Genomic DNA, 22,820 nt, shown 5'->3' on the forward strand with positions numbered 1-22,820 from the left:
ATGGAATGAAAGAGGTCGCACTTTAAAATAGTTTTTGTACAAAAATCAATATTCATTTTTTTCTGTTTTTCAATCCCATTGGGGGTTATGGGAATCAACGGTGGCTATTTTCCGGCGATCTAGCGGGTATGTTTACAGAATTCAAATTCCTACCTTTTGTTGGAAAATATACCAATGGGGTGGACAATTTTTCTTCGGGGGGGGGGGGGCACTAGCGGAAAATATCCTCTTAATAATGGTATTTAATAACCCTAATGACTGCATTTCGAATCGTAGAACGTTTGTAACTTAGTTCCTGTTACTGCAAGCTTGATTTGGCAAACTCATTTAGAACTGTTTGTGCCATTGATTGAATATACAATGGTGAAACCATTCACCAAGGCTCTTGTTTGATTAAATCATATAACAATATATTTTTTAAATGATTTGAGAATTTTGACTAGTTTAGTAGTTTAAAAATAATCGAAAAATAGTGACTAGTCAAAAATAATTTGAAATTAGGGACTAGCATGTCTTGCGTTTACTTCAGGTAATGCAGAAGAGACAAAAGACTTTATGAAGATCTGCGTCTCAACATTGCAGCAGTTCCCAGCAGATGATCAGCTGACTCCTGTCTTTGTATTCGAGAGACTCTGCAACCTCATACACCCTGAGGTACCTGACCAGACCCCAGACTTCTCCCTCTGCCTGGAAAAGGATCCACAACAAGAGGACTTCCTCGCTGGACGCATGCAGGTCAGGGAGAATCATCATGCAAAATTTGTTGATGTTTACAATCAGGCTAACTCAACGACCATTCCACGCCAGTGAGTTGGAAGAAAAAAGGTAGACAATCTACACAAAGAGAGTGAAAACTATTTCAAGATAGTTAAGTTCAAATGCGAGCAATCCCGAGAAAAGCTAAAAACAAGAGGCACTGAAAATTTAAACTGGCCTCTGTTTAACGGAAGACTTCTGAAACTACAGGAGTGATTTGTAGAACATCAAATAATTCGATCTGAGTGAAAAGCCGATAAAAACATAACTGGTAGAATTACACAAGTAACAACCACTACTGTACAAATCACTCATGTAGTTGCAGAAGTCTTCCGTTAAACAGAGGCCAGTTTAAATTTTCAGTGCCTCTTGTTTTTAGCTTTCCTCGGGATTGATCGCATTTGAACTCAACTATCTTAATATGGTTTTCACTCTCTTTGTGTAGATTGTCTGCCTTTTTTCTGCCAACTCACTGAAGGGGCTTATTTTTGCGTGGAATGGTCGTTGACTTAGTCTGATTGTCATACACTGACAGGAACTGCTTCCACGACTACACTTGCAGATCTTATCGTTGCTATTTTACTGCTGTCGAACGCATTTCACAGCGATTTTTTCGCTCGAATTTTAGATTAGAGCGAGAAAATGGTGTTTGAACAAAAATCGCTTTCTGGCTTGAGGTTTTTTGTTCACATGCGGCAATTTGAATTCGTTATTTTACTGTTTTTAGATTTTTTTATCGGAATTTTTTTAATAGCCGCGTCCTCAATTCTAGGCGGCTATTATAGCGCTCCTAAATTTTTTACAATTCAAAGAATTTGAATTGTATTGGTGCGCTGTTTTTTTAAGATATGTTCACACATTTTTCAATGACTTTGATCTTCCAAAACGGGATAAACAGGTAAAGCCCAGCGGGCATTAAGTTTTATTAGAGGCCCAAAGTGGGCTTTAGTAGTCCTTCAAGTGCTTATAGTGGTGCAGCTGCTGGGATGGCCTTAATTTAAGGTTAAAAGGTCATTTTTAGGAGTTTTTGGGCTCAAAATGGTGCAATTTTTCATTTATTAATAGCCGCCCTCATCTTCTCAGCCGGCTATTATAGTGCTCCTATTTTTTTACTTCGTCGAATAAAAAAAATGTTTCGCTTTACCTCATTTTGCCGCTTTTTCAACATTTTGCGTGATATCTTTTTGACTTCTCTAGGCTAGTTTCTCTCTTCTCTCATTCTGCTAAAAGTGATTTTGAACATCAGTTGCTCAGCAAAGCAATTCAAAATGAACAGAGTCAGTATAAAAAGTTGAAGTCCAAATTAGAAACGGGATAAACCCATAAAGCCCAATTTCAGATGCCCGCTATTTGAACGTCGTTCCTATAAGTCTTAGTTACCATCTCTAATGCTTATTGGTATTGATAGTAGCCCCTGTAGCCTCTCTCTAAGAAACAGAAGTGCGTTATGTTCAACTACGAAGTGCCATCAAAATAAATTGGACTTAAAAAATGTTTCAAAATGAACAGAGTCGGTATAAAAAATTGAAGTCAGAAATAGAAACGGGATAAACCCATAGAGCCCAATTTTAGATGCCCGCTATTTGAACGTCGTTCCTTTAAGTCTTAGTTACCACCTCTAATGCTTATTGGTGTTGATAGTAGCCCCTGTAGCCTCTCTCTAAGAAACAGAAGTATGTTCAACTACGAAATGCCATCAAAATATATCGGACTTAAAAAATATTTTTGTACAAAAATCTTGTTTTTTTTTCAATATATTCTATTCGTTCAATCCCAATCATTTTTTATTGGAATCAACGGCGGCTATTTTCCGGCAATCTGCCGGGTATGTTTTATATCTTTTCATTTATATCTCTGACAACATCTTCGAATGTTGATGTAAATTTAGCTTTCCTGTGCGTCATATATGCCCTTTTCGTCTTTTCTTTTGACGTCTGTTTTGGGTGTATGAGTAAACCGTCTACATTGCAACTTCTATCTGGCACTGTTGCCGACATTTTGCTCCTAGGGAGTTTTACAATCCGCCATCGGAAAGCTTGAGTGTAAGGCTGTCTTTTCAGTTCACGAGTAATTGCATTTTGATATCGCTTTACAGCTAAGTCAATATTTTGGCAGAACTTCTATTTCCTCTATTTTGTGGATCACAAAGCGCGTCAATGTTAACGTCTTAAATAGTAATCATTTTGAGGATAACAAGATTGGGCCAAAAGTTTTATGTCGACCATGATGAGGGGAGCGGGATAGGTCCAAATCGGCTTAAAAAGTGCTAGCTAGGCAAATGGCTAAGCTTTGGGGGCTAGTTTACCCAAATTGGTTATGTTACCCAAAGGCTATGCCGCAAGAGCTAAAAAGATTTATTGGATCTTTTCTGTTTGTGCCCCCCCCCCCCCCCCCAGTACGATATGTGCACCCCGTTTGTGCACCCCCCAGTTACAGAGCACGTGTCATTACGCAGTAAATCATTATGTAAAATTATGACACTTAATTTGGGGGGGGGGGGTGCAAATAATATGCACCCACTAAGCTGGGGGGGGGGGGGGCACAAACGGAAAAGATCCGATTTTTTTCTATCCCTCCCAGCTTTTTGTCCGTATATCTGTTACACCCCTAGGCACTCGTGCTAATTTTCACATAGTAACATGCTATATAACAACACAATCTGTAACTAGGGGGCATAAAAACACAGAATAGATTCATTTTTTAATGACGCGATCTTGTTATCCTCAAAATGGTTGCGTTTTATGAAGTTAATGTTGATGCGCTTTGTGACCACAAAATAGAAGTCAACCACCATGATTTTTTAACGTAAATAATCGAAATCTATCTTCTCATTGGAATATGATTACCTCTACTTCATAATTGACTCATTCTGTATTGATCCGATGTTAATGATGCTCTATCTAATGCTAGATGTAGCAAATTGCTGTTAATTGTGGGTGGGGTCCTAAAATTACAAAATGGATTTGGGGTCGAAACAAAATAAAAGCGCGGATTTTGTTATTGCTGATCTTATCTTTTCATGAAAAGTCAATCGAATGCATAAGTTCGATCTTAAGGGGTAGTGATAACGAAAATGTTACATTCCATGTTGCAAATTAAAAGATAGCGCCCAACGTGGGGCTCGAACCCACGACCCTGGGATTAAGAGTCCCATGCTCTACCGACTGAGCTAGCCGGGCTTGAAGAGTTAAAATTGAACGGTTTGAATTGTGTGATCTTTTCATTTTTTTCTGAAAAATATAAATTTTAGAGGGAGCAGTAACGTTGTGTTTACAAACGATGTATTTTTGTTGAATTTGCTTTGTTCTCTGCAGGGCAACCCTTACAGCTGTTCGGAGGTGGGTATGGGTCCTTTGATGCGAGATGTGAAGAACAAGATCTGCAGAGACTGTGAGTTGGTGGCTCTCTTGGAAGATGACAATGGGATGGAGTTGTTGGTCAACAACAGGATCATCAGTCTCTCTCTCCCTGTCGCTGAGGTTTACCAGAAGGTGTGGCTTGCTCCCGAGAGAGGAGGCAGCCAGCAGAACGAGATGGAGCCCATGCGGGTTGTCTACAGGTACCATAGCCAACCTCTGCGAGAAATTGTAGCCCCCTTATATTATGTTTACTGTAACGGGAAGGGGTAATGGGATATAGGCTCTCTGCCCTACGGTCTATATGTGTGGGGCTATAATTTATATGGACTCTTTTATCGGAAATTTAAGGTCTTCGAATAATACCCCCACGAAATTATAGCCCGTCCCCATTATGTTTATGGTAATGGGGGGGGGGGTATAATGGGAAAGACCGGCCTCAAATTTCTCCGTAACATATCTCAGCAGAACATTTTGTGATCTTTTAGAGGAAGAGCTATTTGTGCATATATTAATGTCTGGCTGTATAATAAAATCAATGTTGCTCTTTTAAAATTAACGCCCAACGTGGGGCTTGAACCCACGACCCTGGGATTAAGAGTCCCATGCTCTACCGACTGAGCTAGCCGGGCTTGGTTTGTTCATTGCAATTTCAAAATAATCGACTGCACGAAAAAAGTTTATCTTAAAAATCCAAGCTATCACCATAGAGCGCGGGACAAATCATTTCTTTTTTTGCATTGACAGAATGCGAGGACTGATGGGAGACGCGACCGAAGAGTTCATTGAGAACCTCAACGTCCGATCTGGAAATGACTCCTCTGGTGCTGAAGGGGGAGGTGAAGGTCAGGACGACGAAAGCAAAGAAGAGGAAATGTACAAATTGGCCTCGGTCCTCGCCGACTGCAACGGATTCCTGGTGATGCTCAACTCCTTAAACTCGATCACAGACGTATTTGCATCGAGACATCTTGTGTATGTGCTCTTGAAGTTGTTCTCGTTCTCTGTCAAAGTCAGAAGCAACAGAGTAGCTCTGGCCAGCTCGGACTGCGACACTCTGAACATATTCTTGCGACTGTTGCAACTTGTACTGAATATGCCGGAATCGGCCAGTTTGGCATCGTCCTCGATGGGTCGCAACTCGTCCAAGAATGAAGCATGTACAACGCGCAATGAGCTAGTTGAAAAGGTGCTGCTAGTGATGCAGCCAATTTTGCAGGAGACTCAAAATTCGAAGACGTCTGCAGGATCTGCACTCAAGGTATTACACGTGATGTAACGTTTAGGATGTAACCAACTGTAAACGTATATTTTTTTTGAAATTTTTACGTAGAAAAAATATCAACTTTAAAAAATAATAATTAACTCAAACTCACTATCAAACAATATTTGTGACAATTATTTGACTTGTCTTGCCTTTTTCAATGCATTTTTTTTGTTTGGTCGTTTTCCGTTTGACTGATTAGACTTTTCGAGGTAATTTTTCTTCCTTAACTCGGTGATTTTATGTGGTCTAGATTGATCTCATACGAAATTTTAAGCAACTGAACGCAATTGGCAGTAGTTTTCGACTATAAGTCACATCTATCGTGCGCCAAATTTTTCACTCCCTAGTAAGATAGCAACAAAGAGTTTACGAGTCATTTTGTCCGACATTAGTCAGTTATGTTTCTGTAATGTACCAAGTAGCGGTTTGAGCATTGACTGCAGTTCGTACTGCGTTGGTATATAAATTGGTGTCTTAACATTTGTCTCATTTTGCTCAGATTTCGGGTGGCGATTTGACCCAGCTGGAACAGATCCTAAGCTGTATGAATATTTCCCACATCCAACAGAACCCACTGCTCTTACAAAACCTCATGACAATCGTCCCATATCTGGCATTCGGAGACAACAGTTCTGCCAAAGTGGACCTCCTCGTCGGCTTCTTTAAACCCTACATTGACTTCGAAAAGTACAACGAAGACAAACTGACAAATGCGCAAATGGCGAGCAGAACTGAAATGTTCGTGGACTGTTTCACAACTATGGTCGAAAGTGTTCCTGCGAGTGATGATGGAAGCCAACTAAAAAGCGCAATTACTAAAAGTGGGGTTCTAAGTGCTTGTACCAATTACATTCTGAATTTGACGCCCGAGAAAGATTATCTGAGTGACCAGAAAGCTTGGAAAGAGTTCCTGGCGAGGCCTGCGGTGCCGTATGTCTTGAAATTGATGCGGGCTCTGAGTATGGGTCATGACGAGACGCAGTTGGTGATAGGGGAAAGTTGTATTCCTGTGTTGCATCGATTGGAAAGAGTAGCGAGTGAAGAACAGGTAAGATCTATCACACTTAACCCTTCTCTGATCAATAATTGTGGATATAATTAGTACCTTAAGAGCCGTTTCCGTCCCTCACCTCGATAAAAAAAGGCCAGCAATTGTAATAGACATTTTCACCACTTCATAATTACAAATAATATAATAATAATAAATTGTTTACTGGTGTCTTTACAGCAGAATAAATAGAGCACTTACACAGTTGATCAATACAAAAAAAGAGCACCAGAAAGATCGCCATTAGACCATAAGGTCCGTTTTCAGGCGTCTCACAAACTTACATGCTCAATCTTACTTAAGGCTATAAATAAATTACTGCCCAAATTTGCCCCATCCCCTTCAAATGGACGAGTGTTGAATACTGGGCATATTGATTGATGCGGGGGTTATTTAATCGTGGTTAATCTAAGGGATACAAGTTAGAGAAACAGGTGAGAAAACGCACATTACGCGTTAACTAGATTGGGTCTCGCAAGATTGACGCTTATCTTTCAAGATTCTTGAATATTAGGTGGATATCTTGCAAGGTATCACACGAAATTATAGCGCTTCATCTTGGTATAATTTCCATGATTGTGGGGTATAGGTTATATGACCGCTAAGCTGGAGGCGTGGGCAATAATGGGATAACCCGATATTTGTCAAGTCAAAAGTGCTTTCACATCTACTCTTCAGAGAAATGTTCCTGTAGCTAGACTTCATCAGCTAGAAACATACAGCGCATAAATCGTCAAATTGTTTGGGGAATAAAAGTTTGCACCAGAAATATCATATTTGCTGTGTTGAGTATCTTCTTTCGAAAGATCGGGTCCTGCCTGCTGATCTGTTTGTCTAAAAAGTTAGCTAAGTGAAACAACAAACAGATATAAGTTCTTGGGGAACATCTGGAAACTTCACACGTGTTGCTAACATTCAATATGTTGCAGATTCTCAGATCAAAACAGGCCATATTTATTTTAAAAGATAAACAAATTCCTGACAATTGAAATGCGTTGAGAAGTAGAATGAGTTATCATCACGAAGTATAGTTTTGAGCACTAAGCATGCTTAAACACGCTTTAAAAGATAAATGATTCCTTTCCGGTCAAATGAATAAACCTCATATTAGACATTTTGGTGCATTTTTATTTTATTAGGAGTGCATTCGAACAACCTCAGCCGGCTCATTATTTTAAAAATATAATAAGTAAAGCATCATCTTTGGTAATATGGTATTTTTAAACACGTTCAAAAAAAGATGGCCGATGGCATTAGACTAGGGGATTTAAAAAATAAATCGCCGCAAATGCGTTTATTTATGCAATGCAATACTTTATACTTTTCAACGCAAAAAAGGTCTATATATAGAATTTTTCTCGCCATAAAATCGGGCGCTTGACTTTCCGAAGTTGAACAATTGTCTTGAGTTCCATAAGCTAAGGGATATTTTTTCTGTGCAACAAAATCTAAGCAAGAATGAGGACTTCAACTTTTTTCATTTCACTGGTGGTTGATTAAATAAGTGAAATTCATTGAAATGAAACTTGACAAAATCTTGGCATGATTTTGGTAAGGAATCATTGGACAAATTCATGAACTTCCGAAATGTGTGAGTCTCAAGAAAGTAGGTATTTCACAAAAATCAATTCAAGATCAATATAATCTTGAAAACACGCGCTCAATTTTGTGACGGGGGTCAAAAATAAAACAGGCAAATCCCTTAACTTAATCAATGCAAGTAGACTTTTCAAAATTTCAAACGAAACCTCAGATGAAATTTAGCTTCATGTAAAATTCTCACATGTCAAATATCACTAACATAATTTGCACGCGTGACGTCATTTCGCACTCTCTTTAGCCATCGTTTTTGGCTCATCTGCGTTATTAGATTTCGATCATACGTGACGTACCTCTCTCAATAAAATGACTTTTGCACTTTAAAACTTAAGTTTAATTTGAATTAATTTTAGGTCAAAGGAACTCATTTGTGTAATAGAGGTCCCTAATGAAAAGGCTTCTGCGCAATGAACTTTAACAAGTTTTATTAATTGCTGTTGAACGAAGTTTATAGCAATTATTATAAACGTGTGTCTTTTTTATACAAATTTTTCGCTTGACAATTTTGCGCTTTTCTTCTAGAACTTTCTTTGACTCCTCAAGTGACTTTTTCATGCTTTCGTTCTTCATTTTTGAGTGATCTCTATTGCTCCGAAGTAAAGCGTGTTGCTAATATAAAATCGGTTGCAGAAAGAAGAGGTAGGTGATTTGTAGCGCAGTGGTTAGTGCTTGTGGCTGTAGATCGGGAGGTCAGTGGTTCGAATCCCGGCGGTTGAAAGGTTTTTTGCACCCATAAAGAAAAATTGATCTGAATTAAATTGCTCGTCTGCCGTTCAAGAGCAATTCTTCCGACATTTGTCGGTTTATGTTTAATTTATCGCTGAGTGTTTCTACATAGCTTTTTGAGCGACGTCGATTACTTTTTCATTAATAGCCGCGTCCTCAATTCCGGGTGGCTATTATAGAGGTCCTAATTTTGTTTTACAATTCAAAGAATTTGAATAGTATTGGATGGCTGTGTTTTTTTTAAGATGTGTTCACACATTTTGCAATGACTTTGATCTTTCAAAACGGGATAAACAGGTAAAGCCCAGCGGGCATTAAGTTTCATTAGACGCCCAAAGGTAGTCCTTCAAGTGCTTAGAGTGGTGCAGCTGCTGGGATGGCCCTAATTTAAGATTAAAAGGTCATTTTAAGGAGTTTTTGGGCTCAAATTGTTGGCAATTTTTCATGTTTTTGTGATTTTTGTGAGTTTTTTGTTTGATTAGTCTTAGGTTGAAGTTTTTGAAAAATGATGAAGGCCTTTTGCAAATCAAATTTACTTGTTATGACCATTTTATGAGATATATGTTTTGGTACTACAAATACAGCACGCAAAATGATAATTTTTGCAATTTTTTTCAGGTTTTTTGAAAGTTTTTATTTTGAGTTTTTCAGCTTTAGGGGCCAGGAAATGTCCTTTTTGGTTTGGTAATGGAGCACTGAATAGTTTCTATTAATAATGGATTCGTTTTCAACATTTAAATGCCTCCAAATTTGCATTTTTGGATAAAATCTGCAATTTTCCCAAAAGTTTTTGTCATTTTTTGAAGTTTTTCTATTCTCAAGTGCCGGAAAACTTATTTCACGGTCTGATAAAAGTTACTGCTTAGTTGTTAGTTTTAATGGATCTGTTTAACCTTCCGAATTTTAGAAATTTTTTGATAAAATTTGCATTTTCAATTTTTTTCAAAACATTTGTCTTTTATTGTTTTTCTTGCCTCAGTAGCGGGCTAAACTCATCCAGGGTTTGATAGTATGTAATTGGATAGTTGCTAGGGTTTAATTGAACGGTTTTCAACATTTTTATAGCACGAATTTCTTTTTTTTTAATATGAGATTTTTTCTAAAAATTATTGCCTATCGATCTTTGAGCCAATGAGTTTTTTAATGCTTGGAATTGGGTTAATGGATAGCCTCTAGAGACAGAGAAATAATTCTGAAGATATTAATATCACGATTTTCAGCAAAATTTCTTTAAAGTTGGCAATTGATTTCATTTTTTAAGTTTTTCTGTCATTTTCTGAGTTAATCGATCTTCAAGGGCCAATGAAAGTGTTTCAGGTCTTGCAGATATAATCTTGGACCGATTTCAGAGACAAACATTGGGTGTGAACATATTTTTGAAATAGGTGTATTTAAAGGGATCAAGTTTTGCCTGAGGGGTAAAAGCTTCATGAGTTTTAGTAATGAGTATTTTTTTATTTAAATTGTTTGATTGTTTTTGTTTCCCAATTTTTTTTGATGATTTTGTTTGTTTTTTGGCTAGCATTGATCGATTGATCTGCAGGCAGAGTACTTCTAAGTTCTTCTTTCAATTCTTTGATTTGTATTTCTGGACTTGTCCTGCTCTGTTTTTTTTTTACTTCGTCTAACAGATTTTTGTTTCGTCTTACCCTGACTTCTTGGAATTGACTTTTTCAATGACTTACCTCACTCAGAAATAATGACTTCTGAACTCACTTATGGAACTTTAATTTTTATGAACATTTACTTATTAAAGGTCAATAGTGTGCATCTAAGTAGTGCCAAACATATATGCCCTAATTCTTTTGTCTTGAATTTTTGATTTCTATTGATAATTTTGGGATCTCCGTTTGTGCCCCCAGTACGTTATGCGCTCCCCAGTTACAGGGCCCGTGCCATTTCATAGTAAGTAATTATGTAAAAAATATTGCACGTGCATCTGAGGGGTGCAAATAATTTGCGCACACTAAGCTGAGGGGGCACAAATGGAGAAGATCCTAATTTTGAAAAGCCCTATTAGGGCTTTCTCCTTATAGAGCTTATGTGTCTCATAAAAATGACAGTCCAAAGCTAACCCAAGAAGTCTAGTGGTCTATTAAAGGACTGGTGGTTGATCTGGTGGTCGGTCTTAATACAATATAAACTTGAAAATCAAAGGTTGTTGTATGAGAAATAGTTTTAGCAGACATTTTATGAGCTTGTACACTTTACTAGCATTAGTCAATTTAATAATTAGTCTTACTAATAATTAGTCTTACTAATAATTAGGCAATTTGACATCTGGTCAACAATGGAGTGCTATCTTTCTAGTAAAGTCAAGGGGTGCTTGTTGGAACTTCAAGTCTTAGTTACAAAAAGTTCTTTACAACTACTCTTTTACAAAATCTTTTGTTCAAAACGAGCATTCAGAAATGGAACTGAGTTCCTCGTGAAGTACTTACAATAAAATGCCTCAAAAATTTAAAATATTGTTTAAGGAGCATCGGCTTCACGAGTTCAAGCTGCTGCCATTCCAATGAAATATAGGGTTCGGAATATATTTCCCTCTTATAGAGAACATGAGACTTTAAATTTTTACTCAATTTATTTAAAAATATTATCGCAATGCAAATATTTTTAATTGCCCTCAAACTAAGTTTGCAGCAATTATTATAGTCCTGTCGTCTTTTTATGCAATTTTTTGTTGGTCACATTTTTTTCTGACGCTTTTAACTATTCGTCCTCAGAAACGGGATAAGCATGTAAAACCCGAACGAAAAGCAATAAGCGGCTGAGCCTTTCTACTTTCTAAGTATGTGATTCAAAGTATGTCTCGTTTTGAAGACGCAAGTTTATAGTGTGACGGGTTCTTAATCTTACGAGTTGTCCCCCCCCCCCCCCCCCACATTTCTCCCCACTTGCCACTCTCCTCAGCCTGGAATTTTGGACCCGCACCCATGAAATATAAGCTCTAAATGAATGCAAATCTTACATTTCATTGTTGCACAAAATTTAAAAAAATATAGGAATAAGTGAGTTTTGAACTAATAATTTACAACTATTTTGCTTGGTTTTGTGTTTTTTACTGGGGCAGAGGTATCACCTGAATTGAATATTTTTAACAAAAAACGAAGCATTTCGAAATCATTGCTAAAGAATTTAACTGCTGCCAAACGAACTTTGGGAAATATTTGGGCCTTGTTGGTCTCTTGAATGCGATTTTTTCGCTTGATCGTTTTTTGTCTAACCATTTTGACTTTTCCTTCTCAGAAACAGGATAAACTGTAATACATTAATTGTGTTCCTACCCAACTCAGCTCGGAGTGTGAAAACGAACTTAAATTTCCTTTCGCAGACTTGATTCTGTCATATACTATTGGCAGATGCTAAGCAGTGTACAAGCAGATTATGAACATAAAAATTAGAAATTAGCTTGTTGGTAACTAACTTTTTGCACAGGTGGGTACACTAGCTGAGAACCTTTTGGAGACGTTGAGTGAGAACGGAAGAGTGAGTGAGTTGATCAAAGGAGCCAGAAAGCAGACTAGAGAGGAGAAAAAGAGATTGGCCATGGCCATGAGGGCAAAACAGCTGGAGACTCTGGGACTCGAGGCCACCGGAGGAGGCAGGATGGTCAAGACGTCCTCACATCACGCCCCCAATTTTGATGATCTATTGGACGAGTCAGGTATGCGTTTCTTTATAGGATATGACTAGAATTTTGAAAAACGCAACAAACAGCAAATAATACAACATCTTGAGATCAAATCAGGTCTCTAATAACGGGTAGTCACGCGTTTAGCGTTTTTAATATCTAGTAGACAGTTCCTAAGTTTGCAAAAAAATTTCTAACGACCACTGAGTCAAATTTCCAACACCTTTTCTTCCATCTTTTCTTGAAGTTGTTTTCGTTATTGTTGCTTCGCAATTAATTGCCCATAAATTTATGACTGAATTCCGATCAGAAGTATTTGTTGACCATTCCAGTACCTCCTGCTACTTCTCTTTGAATAAATTTATGGCAATCTTGGATTTATGCACAGGAGCATTATCTTGTTGAAAAATAGTGTTTGGTATAGTTTGTTTTTATACTGTATTCTAGATCTTGATTTTTAATGAAATTTTTGATTACATCATTCAGCTTCTTTGAAAGACGTTCCCAATTTTTGTTAACCTCAGGACAACCCTATCTCTTACATGAGAGGACCCCCCCCCCCCCCCCCCCCCCCGATCCTCCATGGTGTAAATGTTACTACTTAATCATTCAGCTTCTTTGAGAGACGTTCCGAATTTTTGTTAGCCTCCCTAAACTTAAGCTCGCTGTTGTCAACCTACGTAGCTGGTGTAGAGTATAGGTTTATGTCGCGCACTCTCATCCGAGAGGGCACAGGCTCAAACCTCTCCCCACTATGAAGGTTTTGCGCTATAAAAATTTCTCCCGACTATACCCCTTCTAAATTGTTTGCCTCGCCAGTCGTTAGATAGCAATTCGTCCTACGTTAGTCGATTATTTTTGATATATCTCATTAATCATAGGTCCGGTGTGTTGTATCTGTCGAGAGGGCTACAAGTATCACCCAAAGAGTGTGATGGGCATCTATGTGTTTGCCAAGAAACAACCGATTGAGCCATTCGAAGTCTACATTCCGTCTTCTGCTGCTGCAGCTACTGGTGAGTATTGGGCTACTTATATCTCACAGTTTGCAGAATATACACAATTTTTCGTCTAATTTTATTAATTAATAGCCGCCCTCATCTTCTCAGCCGGCTATTATAGCGCTCCTATTTTTACAATTCAAAGAATTTGAATTGTATTGGGGCGCTGTCTTTTTACGACTCGAAGAGGAGTATTGGAGAAGTCCTTTTTTTAATCAATTTTATTGGAGTGAATTTTGAAGCGGGAAATGAAACGCGTGAAAAAATTTGGAGTGATTTTGGGTGCTGAACAAAAGTGAAGACGGAGCAAAAAGAGAGTGGTTTTTTGTTCATACCGCTGGTTTTGAGAGAGCGAGAAAGTGATGTGTGAAAAAATTTTCTCGAGAAAGTGATGTGTGAAAAATTTTCTCTGTGAAAAAAGATGTGAGAAAAAGAATTGAAGGTTTCAAGTAGTTAATTTGAGTTTTATGCAAATTTGGAGGTTTTTGATCAGTTTTGGTGATTTTTCGACGAAATTTAATGTATTTTGGCCTTTTATTTTGTTTTAATGCTTTAAGTGCAATTTTCATAGAAGCTCGTTACTCAAGGAATATCAGGGATACAAATTGATTACAATTTTGTTGGTATAAAACATTTTTTCTGAGGAAAAATGACAGAAAAATTGAGAATTTTTTAACCAGTTTTTTAAATTTTTTTTGTTTCTTTTCGTTTTTTTTTCAATCGTAGACAATTTTATTAACTTGTTATGACTTGCCCATTATTTCTCGAGCAGTTCATTGCTCTATTTGCTCAAAGTAACTTCATTTGGCTTTATTTTTTCTTGTAAAATTTAAAAAACACCTTACTTTTTCTCGTTTTTTTTTTGTTTAATTTGGTTTTAAATGTCGTTTCTATTCTTCCTCAACCTTTGAGAGCATTTGGGGAGTTTTCTAGTGGAATTCAGTTGTGTTAGCTCTTTTGGATGTCTCTCATTTTGATTAATATTAGTTTCGAGTTGTTTTTGTTAAAGAAAATCGAGTAAATCAGAGCAAATTTTGGCCACTTTTTGTCATTTTTCTAAGTTTTTTTGCCTATTTCTTCCAACTTGATGTTTTTTGCTGGCAACTTTTTCCCAATAAGGAGCATTTTTGTAGGTGTTCATACTATGAATTTTCACTTGAAGGCTTAGCAGGGCATTTAAACAAATTATACAAAACTCTAATTCGTCAAAGAGTTTTTCTTAGTCTTTTTTTAGTTTGTTGTTTAACGTTTCTCTGCAAGTACTAGGTGGGCGATTGATCTAGCCAAATATATAACTAATTGATTTCTATGAGTTATGGATGGGAAGCTGCATGTTATCTTTTGGTAGAGAATTTTCTTGGGACTTTTAGAGAATAATTTTTTTTTGATTTTGTCCTTTGTGAAGTTTCCAGTTCTCCAGTCTTTTCTTTGTGAATTGGTTACACTGTCTGTCGATTGCTAATATGCTGGTGATGCATCTGATTAGTGAGAGTAGTCAGATTTCTACTTCGAGTCGTTTCCGGAATTCTTCCGGCTATGTTTTTTTTAAGATCTGTTCACACATTTTCATGATTTTTGAAGTCAAATTGGAGTAGTGATTTTGGTCACGCCGAAACAGAAAGTGGAGGCGTGACCACTAAATGGTTTTCTCAATCCATTCACAGCTCTTTCTAGGCCTAGTTTTTTGTTTGAATTAAATTTTAAATTCTCGACAGTAGTTTTTTTTGTTCACATGCGGCATTTTGACATTGATTTTTTGTTTTTTTTTTGTTTTTTTTTTATCTGATTTTAAATGGTTTTCTCAATTCACTGATAATCCATTCTAGTTCTATTTTTTTGTTTAGTCAATGAAAATTCTTTGAATTGTACGTCAGGACTTGTTCTGCTATGTTTTTTTTTACTTCGTCGAATAAAAAAATGTTTCGCTTTACCTCATTTTGCCGCCTTTTCGACATTTTGCGTGAAATCTTTTTGACTTCTCTAGGCTAGTTTCTCTCTTCTCTCATTCTGCTAAAAGTGATTTTGAACATCAGTTGCTCAGCAAAGCAATTCAAATTGAACAGAGTCAGTGTAAAAAATTGAAGTCAGAAGTAGAAACGGGATAAACCCATAAAGCCCAATTTTAGATGCCCGCTATTTGAACGTCGTTCCTATAAGTCTTAGGTACCATCTCTAATTCTTATTGGTATTGATAGTAGCCTCTCTCTAAGAAACAGAAGTACGTTATGTTCAATTACGAAATACCATCAAAATAAATCGGACTTAAAAATGTTTTTGAACAAAAATTTTTTTTTCAATTATCTTCTATTCTTTCAATCCCAATCATGCTTATTGGAATCAACGGCGGCTATTTTCCGGCAATCTGCCGGGTATGTTTTTAATGTAAGAGTAAAGCTGGCCTTAAATAAATAAACACAAGCATTATTCGAACATCGTTTAGCAAAAGAGCGTAAGGATAGCATAGTTGTTGTCGGTTTCAGGACAATTTACCCAATGCCATTTTACCCATTGCCAACTTACCCAATTTACGCTATTGCTAAATAAACCAGAACGACTATTTAGCCGACTATAAAATAAATGACCCGTGGGACTTGATGTGAAACTATCACAACCGAACATGGGATTACATTGTCCACATAAATAATTTAAATCATCCTTGTAATAGCTACTGCTAATTTGTAATCGGATAATTGAACGAAAAGATCAAAGAGCATTGGGTAAGTTGGTATGAACGCCATAAACACTGCGTCCATAAACACTGCTCCCTTCAAATTTTGAAATTCTGTATATTGAACGCGTAAGCTCCCAAAACTTTTATTTTTTCATGATTAGGGGACTTTCAGACTCATACTTAAGAGCCTCTCGTTATTCCCCATGGTTTAGAGGACATATCGAAAATTCAATTCACCAAAATGTAGTTGAAGTCTTTGATTAGCTTGAAATTTGCATGATTTTAAACATGTAGACAATCAACCAGTTAATTCGAAATAACAGCCATAGCGGTAGCTGAACGGAGTAATTATCGGCCTTTTCTTTCTTTTTGATTGCTCTCACAAAAAATTGTAAAAGTATATTAGTACTGCTGGTCTTTAGTCTTTTGGGAGCCATTTTTCGTACCAAGACCGAGCCATTTTTCTCAAGACGGAAATTTTTGCCATCTTGAGAAAAGTGATGAGCAAAGTGTCTTAAGAAAAGAGATGCCCAAATAAGTATTAAAACTCTGAGTTGTAATCTAAGAGTCTTAACAAGTCTCGACGTATGCGATTCGCCGAAAATGTTGAGACAAATTAATGATGTGAAGGGTTATTCTACAATTTGACCCCATCACACCGCGCCTCCACACACCCCTCAACCAACCCCCGCACCGAACTGCATAAAAAAGTAAATTTATGGGGGGATGGGTAAATATTATGACCCCAACCATTTAATATTGCGTGACCTAAATTGCGTTTATTCAAAAGTTAAATCTGTTCCTGAATTAGAAGCGATTGTAATATAATCTATAACTAAGAGCCGATAGACGAGTGGTCAACGCGTTAGATTATTACGCAGGACTTCGGGGGTTAGAAAGCCCCCTTGGTAAGAAATTTTTGTACCCATAAAAAATATCTGAGTTTCCTGTGAATTAAATTGCCCCGCCTGTCGTTTGAGAGCAATTTGTCAGACGTTAGTCGGTTTGTGTTTTATGTATATTAATTCGTGATGTCAATTTTAGTTTTTAATAGCCGGGGTAGTGAGCTATTATTGATGTTCCCATCATTTTATAGCTGCAAGCTGAGAGTATCTATGTTGTGTTGACTTCGGTTTTTGGACTTTTTTGGCTTCTCTTCAAGCCGCAACTTCAATAAAGCAATTTTTTGATCTTTTAATGACGCTGTTTCACGGCTCTTGAACTGTTTTGTGTGCGTTTTGTACTAACTGGCGGTGGCTTTAAGGCTGAACTGTGTAATAAGTTTTTTTCATAGCTGACTAACCTTACTCTCTAAATTATTTCTAACTTCATTAAGGGGTCAATACTGTATCTTGTATCTCTTGCTAACTATATTCGACATCACGAGAATATGTTTTGCAGCCTATTCGGCAATCTGTCGACTATCTTTTCTGTTTTGTCTAGCTTTCATTGCCTCTTTAATAATATTGGTAGTCTCGAGTTTTTTGGGGGGAGTCTCGTTGTTCTCGCCTCCTTCTGCTTGTCTACGTGTCAATCCAGATTTCTCGTAGTTGGTTACTTCTACGTTTTCCCTTTTTATTGACGGGGAAGGTAAATACTTAAAAGTCTAATACCCAACAATTTATTTAATACTTTCATTTTTATTTTTCTGTAATTTTGTGAAACTTTTTTGGGTCGTGATATTTAATTGGTCTGCTGATTAGGCCGAGGGGTTTTTCAAGTTTTCTCTGCTCAAATTTCTTTTGCACTTTTGCGAAGTAGTTGCTTTGCAAAGCAATCTTAAATGAGCTTAGTCTTTTCAAAAATCAAAATCGAAAATTAAAACGAGATAGAGCCTAGTTTTAAATGCCCTGTATTTAAAATTTGTCATTGAGTCTTAAATCACAGGTCTAGTGTTTATGAAAATAGCACACACTGTTGACATTTTGCAGAAAATTTATTTTGTTATTGTTTAACAACCGGGTCATTAGAATCAATGGCATATATTTTCCGATGTAATCTGCTTGGTGGGTCTGAATGTTTGCCAGAGAATGTTTTTGTATTCATTAAACTTTTTGCAATTTTAATACTTTTAGCTATTTATCAGTATACAGTTTGTAATTATTCAGAAAGTGATTTTTGAAATTATCCCATAAATTTCATGATTTTGTTTGGAACCGTAACAAAGTGCTTTGCTTAATGGGCTGATCATTGCAGAAAATGCAGAGAAAAAAAGAGATCACATCTTACAACACCCTTACAGAAGTATATCACCCATAATGATTCATTTATCATGATTGCTTAAGGGGTTATACGTTTTTTCACCACTAACCAATGAGAATCTAATTGGAACGGCCAAAAAAACTAACAAAAAAAGAACGAAAAAAATGACCGAAATTTCTGAATAAAATATAGTAAAATAGAAGAAGAAAGACACGTAAAGTAGACAATGACTTAGAAGCATGAATTATTAATTTAAAGCATTATAGAAATGTTAGGTGCATTGTGCAAAATTAAAAGAAAATTATTAAACTAAGCAAAAAATCCAAAATAACTTCCTGCCTATCAAGCTATACGTCAAAAGTTGTTGGCGAGACCATTTTTCTAGCAGTTTTTGTTAGGTCGTGTGTTATAGAGAAGACTTCAGCTGAGTGAAGCTTTTAAGAAAATGGCTCTCTCAATTTTAAAATGAGACGCCAAACGTGGGGCTGGAACCCACGACCCTGGGATTAAGAGTCCCATGCTCTACCGACTGAGCTAGCCGGGCTTGATATGTTTCGCCATTGGGAAGACTTATTTTTGCCAGTTCTCTTTCGCTAACGCCAGGCATTCAGAACATCACCCTCATGTGCATTTTCGCAATTTGGAAACGAACCCGATAAATTTAAGAATTAGTTTTTTGCGAAATCAAGGTTTTGGTTGCCAGAAAGGCAGCAGGCAGAAAAAAAGACGGACAAAATTTATCGCCCAACGTGGGGATCGAAACCACGACCCTGGGATTAAGAGTCCCATGCTCTACCGACTGAGCTAGCCGGGCTTGATATGTTTCGCCATTGGGAAGACTTATTTTTCCAGTTCTCTTTCGCTAACGCCAGGCATTCAGAACATCACTCTCATGTGCATTTTCGCAATTTGGAAACGAACCCGATAAATTTAAGAATTAGTTTTTTGAGAAATTGAAGATTTTGGATGCCAGAAAGGCAGCAGGCACAAAAAAGACAGACAAAAGTTATCGCCCAACGTGGGGCTCGAACCCACGACCCTGGGATTAAGAGTCCCATGCTCTACCGACTGAGCTAGCCGGGCTTGCTGTGTACTGCCATTGGGAAGGCGTCATCAACGCGATCAGAACATTGTTCTCGGTTATAAGTTATTTGCTCACTAGTTTGGCACTTTAGTCTCCTATCTAATAATTGATACTGTTGGAGTTCAAACATAATTCAGTTTTTGCTGAAGAATTGATGTCATGTTGATTGGTTGATGTTTTTTTCTCATTTTCAGGACAGACGAGACCAGGTGGTGGTGGAGTGGGTGGAAGGTCGGGTGGATCGGGGGTGCCCAAGTCACAAGGATACACTGTGGTGTCTCCATTCACAACTGTCCACTTTGATTGCCACAATAACGCAGTCAGAAGCCACCGGTTAGTCGAGTGTCTTCGAGTAGGGTTAATAACCTTGCCTAACAAGTGTGAACGGAATACAGATATTAATCAGTATTAATCCGAATATTTTACTGGGCTCCTCAAAGCGTTCATGCGACAGTATTTACGCCATGTTGGGCTGTGTGGAGTCTTGGGATTACATATGTCACGGGGTGTCCCGCCTTTCCACCCCTTTTAGTTTTATCCCTCTATCACTTTAACCAGACTGATTCACCCCTCGAAGATTTCACAAAGATTTTAATATTTATATATTTGGTAAAATTAACATATTGGGAACTAGGGATACGTAGAGTATGTGGAAAATCTTATGGGGTGAAAGTTTTTTTGCGGAGTTTAAACGAATCGAAGTTAAAATGAAGAAACCGTTTCATGGTCATATAAGTCGCAAAAATATGATACATTTTTGATACAAATCAGAATCTGCATTTTAAGAATCTTAGTTGCCACAGCCATTTTGGTGCCAAAAGTATAACTGTCTAGAACAGTTTTTTATGCTCTTCGGCCTTAGTCTGGCATACCAAAACAAGTTCTATTGCACATTCTAATTTTCTGAGTTTTGCAAATTAGAGTCTCAAATCGATCAACATTTATACTATTACATCCGCGCAATTTTGTTTACAATTCTGGAACAAGATATTTATCTTGAAATTGTCAGCAATTTACATACAAATTGTGGTTTGAAAGGGGGAAATCCAAGCTATAAACATTATAGGAGCAATGAAGTCTAACATTGGATGACTTAAATCAATGGATTTAGTGACTTCTTGAATGAAATCAAGAAATAAAGGTGTTCAGGATGTAAGTTGGGTTATATAAATATAACGGAACTTGGTTCTTTGGATCTATTCTGTTCCCCCCAGTGTTTTTATGACCCCCAGGCACGTGCGCCTGGGGGTCATAAAAGATTCATGCCCACTAAGCAGGGGGGGGGAACAGAATAGATCCGGTTCTTTTACAGAATTGGATGAGGTGTGGTGATTGACTGTTTGTTGTTTGCAGTGGCCGTGATGAGTGGGAGAGTGCTACATTGCAGAATGGAGATGTGAGGTGCAATGCCATCATGCCAATGTGGGGATCCAAGGCCATCTCAGAGTCACAGTTTGCACACTCTCTATCCAAATACAACACACACCTACAGGTACTACATACACTACCCTAGAGAAGTGGTAATGCATACTCTACACAGCTAAACCTCTAGGATCATAAGGAGCAATTCTTAATGAGTTCACGGTGTTTCCTTATGAATCGCACATTGAAATATTTTGGTTAATAACCGCCCTCATCTTCTCAGCCGGCCCTATTTTTTTAATAGCCGCCCTCATCTTCTCAGCCGGCTATTATAGCGCTCCTTTTTTTTTACAATTCAAAGAATTTGAGTTGTATTGGGTCGCTGTCTTTTTTTTACGACTCGAAGAGGAGTATTGGTTTTCTCTCGGTTTTTACGACTCGAAGAGGAGTATTGGTTTTCTCTCGGTTTTTTTTACAGGAAGTAGATTTGTTCACGCGGCATTTTGACCTAAAAGCGAAAGTGAGAAAGCTGTCTTGGTGAACAGATTTTTGCTAAGCGAGAGAAGTTTTTGGATCATGCGCTGCGTTTAGTGAATGACTTTTTGACTTTGAAAAGTAGTTTTTGACTGAATTGCACATATAGATAACCGTTTTTGGCCGGTTTTTCGTCTAAGTGGCCCAATTTTTTGCTTTTAATTCTTTTTCTTGGAGAAATAAGTTTTATTCGATACTCTATTGAACATTCAACCTCGGAAATTGATGCCACAGTGTTTTGCAGAGCCTGAAAATGCGTTTCAAGTTGAAAATCGGCACATAATTCTTGACTTTTTAGTTAATTTTTCGCTTTTTTTCTATTAATTTCTTCATTTTTCGATCTTTTAACCGTCTTTCTCAAAAACCAGTAAACATGGCAATTTCTGTTTGATAATTCATATACTCAACGCCTCTTTCTACCTCGATGTAATTTTGTCTCATAAAATTGTACTTATGCTGATCCGATTTTGGTAGTTTTTTTCCGATTTTCGTCAGTTTTTTGTTTGTATTTTGGTTGTAATTGCTAGAAATAGTTTTTTTTGTGCAACTTGAGGGACTGTAATTTCGTTTCAATAAAATTTCAATAATTTTTATGCGTTGAGTTTTGAAAAAACAGTTAAAACTTTTTCATAAATGCAGTCTTAACTTAAAAGTTCTTTGACCCTTTTTTCCAAAATGTTTCGATGTTTCGTATTTATGAGTTCCTTTTTTCCTATTTTTTTGTTCTCTTCAGGAGGATAGATCTTGGTATCGGATGACTAGTTATCTTTTCTATGTTTGAATGCTGAACAATGAAATAAATTCGTTTTTCTTGAATTTTTTAAATTGATTTTTAACTTTTAAAATTCAAGAATGTCTTTTTGTTACAGTGTTCCTTACATTGTGCCCATATTCTGCAAATTCTAGTTAGTATCATTTTAGCTTTGTAGATTTTCGTCATTTTAGCTTTGTAGATTTTAGCTTCTTAGATTTTCGTCATTTCTTTGGTTTGCAATTGATTTCAGTCAACATAAGGCAGTATTGAGAGTTTCTATATGTGCAATTCGGTTCCAAAATTTCCACTTATGACTAAATACTGCAACTTTCTTCCCGCCTTGGTATTAATTTCAACAATTTTTTACCTTTGAATATTCTTCTGCTGATTATGTCTTTTCTATGATAAATTTTATTTCTGATTTTGTATGAAGTCATGTTGTCTAGTATATGTCCAACACGGAACTGGTGTGTTGTTTTTTGTCTTATTCACAGTGATTAGAAGTGTAATTATAGGTGTTTTCTGATTCTTAAATTTGAGCTTTCTTTTAAAAGATTTAACTTAGTTTCTATTATCCGCCGTTTGCTTTCGCGATCTTTTTAAGATTAGAATAATGAATTATTTGAGGGCTATTGATAACCTTATCAGTTTTTTCAGACTATCAGATTTTTGATCACCTTATTTATTTTGGATTTTTTAACGTTACCAAACGTTTTCAATGATATAAAATTTTGCTGCATTTTGTTTCTCTTGATGACAGTTGTTTGTTTCACCAATTTTTAGAGCAGACCTGGAGATGTAGTGAGTTAATGGTTTAATACAAAAA

General features: G+C 36.9%; 1 protein-coding gene and 5 non-coding genes across 6 annotated transcripts in view; 1 reads left to right on the forward strand and 5 right to left on the reverse strand.

Annotated features, from left to right (window-relative positions):
• Positions 1 to 22,820, forward strand: part of LOC142335566 (E3 ubiquitin-protein ligase UBR4-like) — a 126,971-nt gene that overhangs the window by 62,475 nt on the left and 41,676 nt on the right. The window contains exons 11-18 of the mRNA XM_075384105.1: positions 530 to 735; positions 4,071 to 4,315; positions 4,860 to 5,373; positions 5,879 to 6,427; positions 12,191 to 12,419; positions 13,268 to 13,402; positions 19,539 to 19,677; positions 20,698 to 20,836. Coding sequence (XP_075240220.1) covers positions 530 to 735; positions 4,071 to 4,315; positions 4,860 to 5,373; positions 5,879 to 6,427; positions 12,191 to 12,419; positions 13,268 to 13,402; positions 19,539 to 19,677; positions 20,698 to 20,836 — 2,156 coding nt within the window. The remainder of the gene's footprint in view (positions 1 to 529; positions 736 to 4,070; positions 4,316 to 4,859; positions 5,374 to 5,878; positions 6,428 to 12,190; positions 12,420 to 13,267; positions 13,403 to 19,538; positions 19,678 to 20,697; positions 20,837 to 22,820) is intronic.
• Trnak-cuu (transfer RNA lysine (anticodon CUU)) lies at positions 3,863 to 3,935 on the reverse strand. The gene has a single exon. It is a non-coding gene; the product is annotated as a tRNA-Lys (tRNA).
• Trnak-cuu (transfer RNA lysine (anticodon CUU)) lies at positions 4,672 to 4,744 on the reverse strand. Its single transcript has one exon. It is a non-coding gene; the product is annotated as a tRNA-Lys (tRNA).
• Trnak-cuu (transfer RNA lysine (anticodon CUU)) lies at positions 18,732 to 18,804 on the reverse strand. The gene has a single exon. It is a non-coding gene; the product is annotated as a tRNA-Lys (tRNA).
• Trnak-cuu (transfer RNA lysine (anticodon CUU)) lies at positions 19,002 to 19,074 on the reverse strand. Its single transcript has one exon. It is a non-coding gene; the product is annotated as a tRNA-Lys (tRNA).
• Positions 19,271 to 19,343, reverse strand: Trnak-cuu (transfer RNA lysine (anticodon CUU)). The gene has a single exon. It is a non-coding gene; the product is annotated as a tRNA-Lys (tRNA).

Source organism: Convolutriloba macropyga, chromosome 2, assembly GCF_964194025.1.
Source record: "Convolutriloba macropyga chromosome 2, txConMacr16.3, whole genome shotgun sequence".
NCBI lineage: Eukaryota > Metazoa > Xenacoelomorpha > Acoela > Convolutidae > Convolutriloba > Convolutriloba macropyga.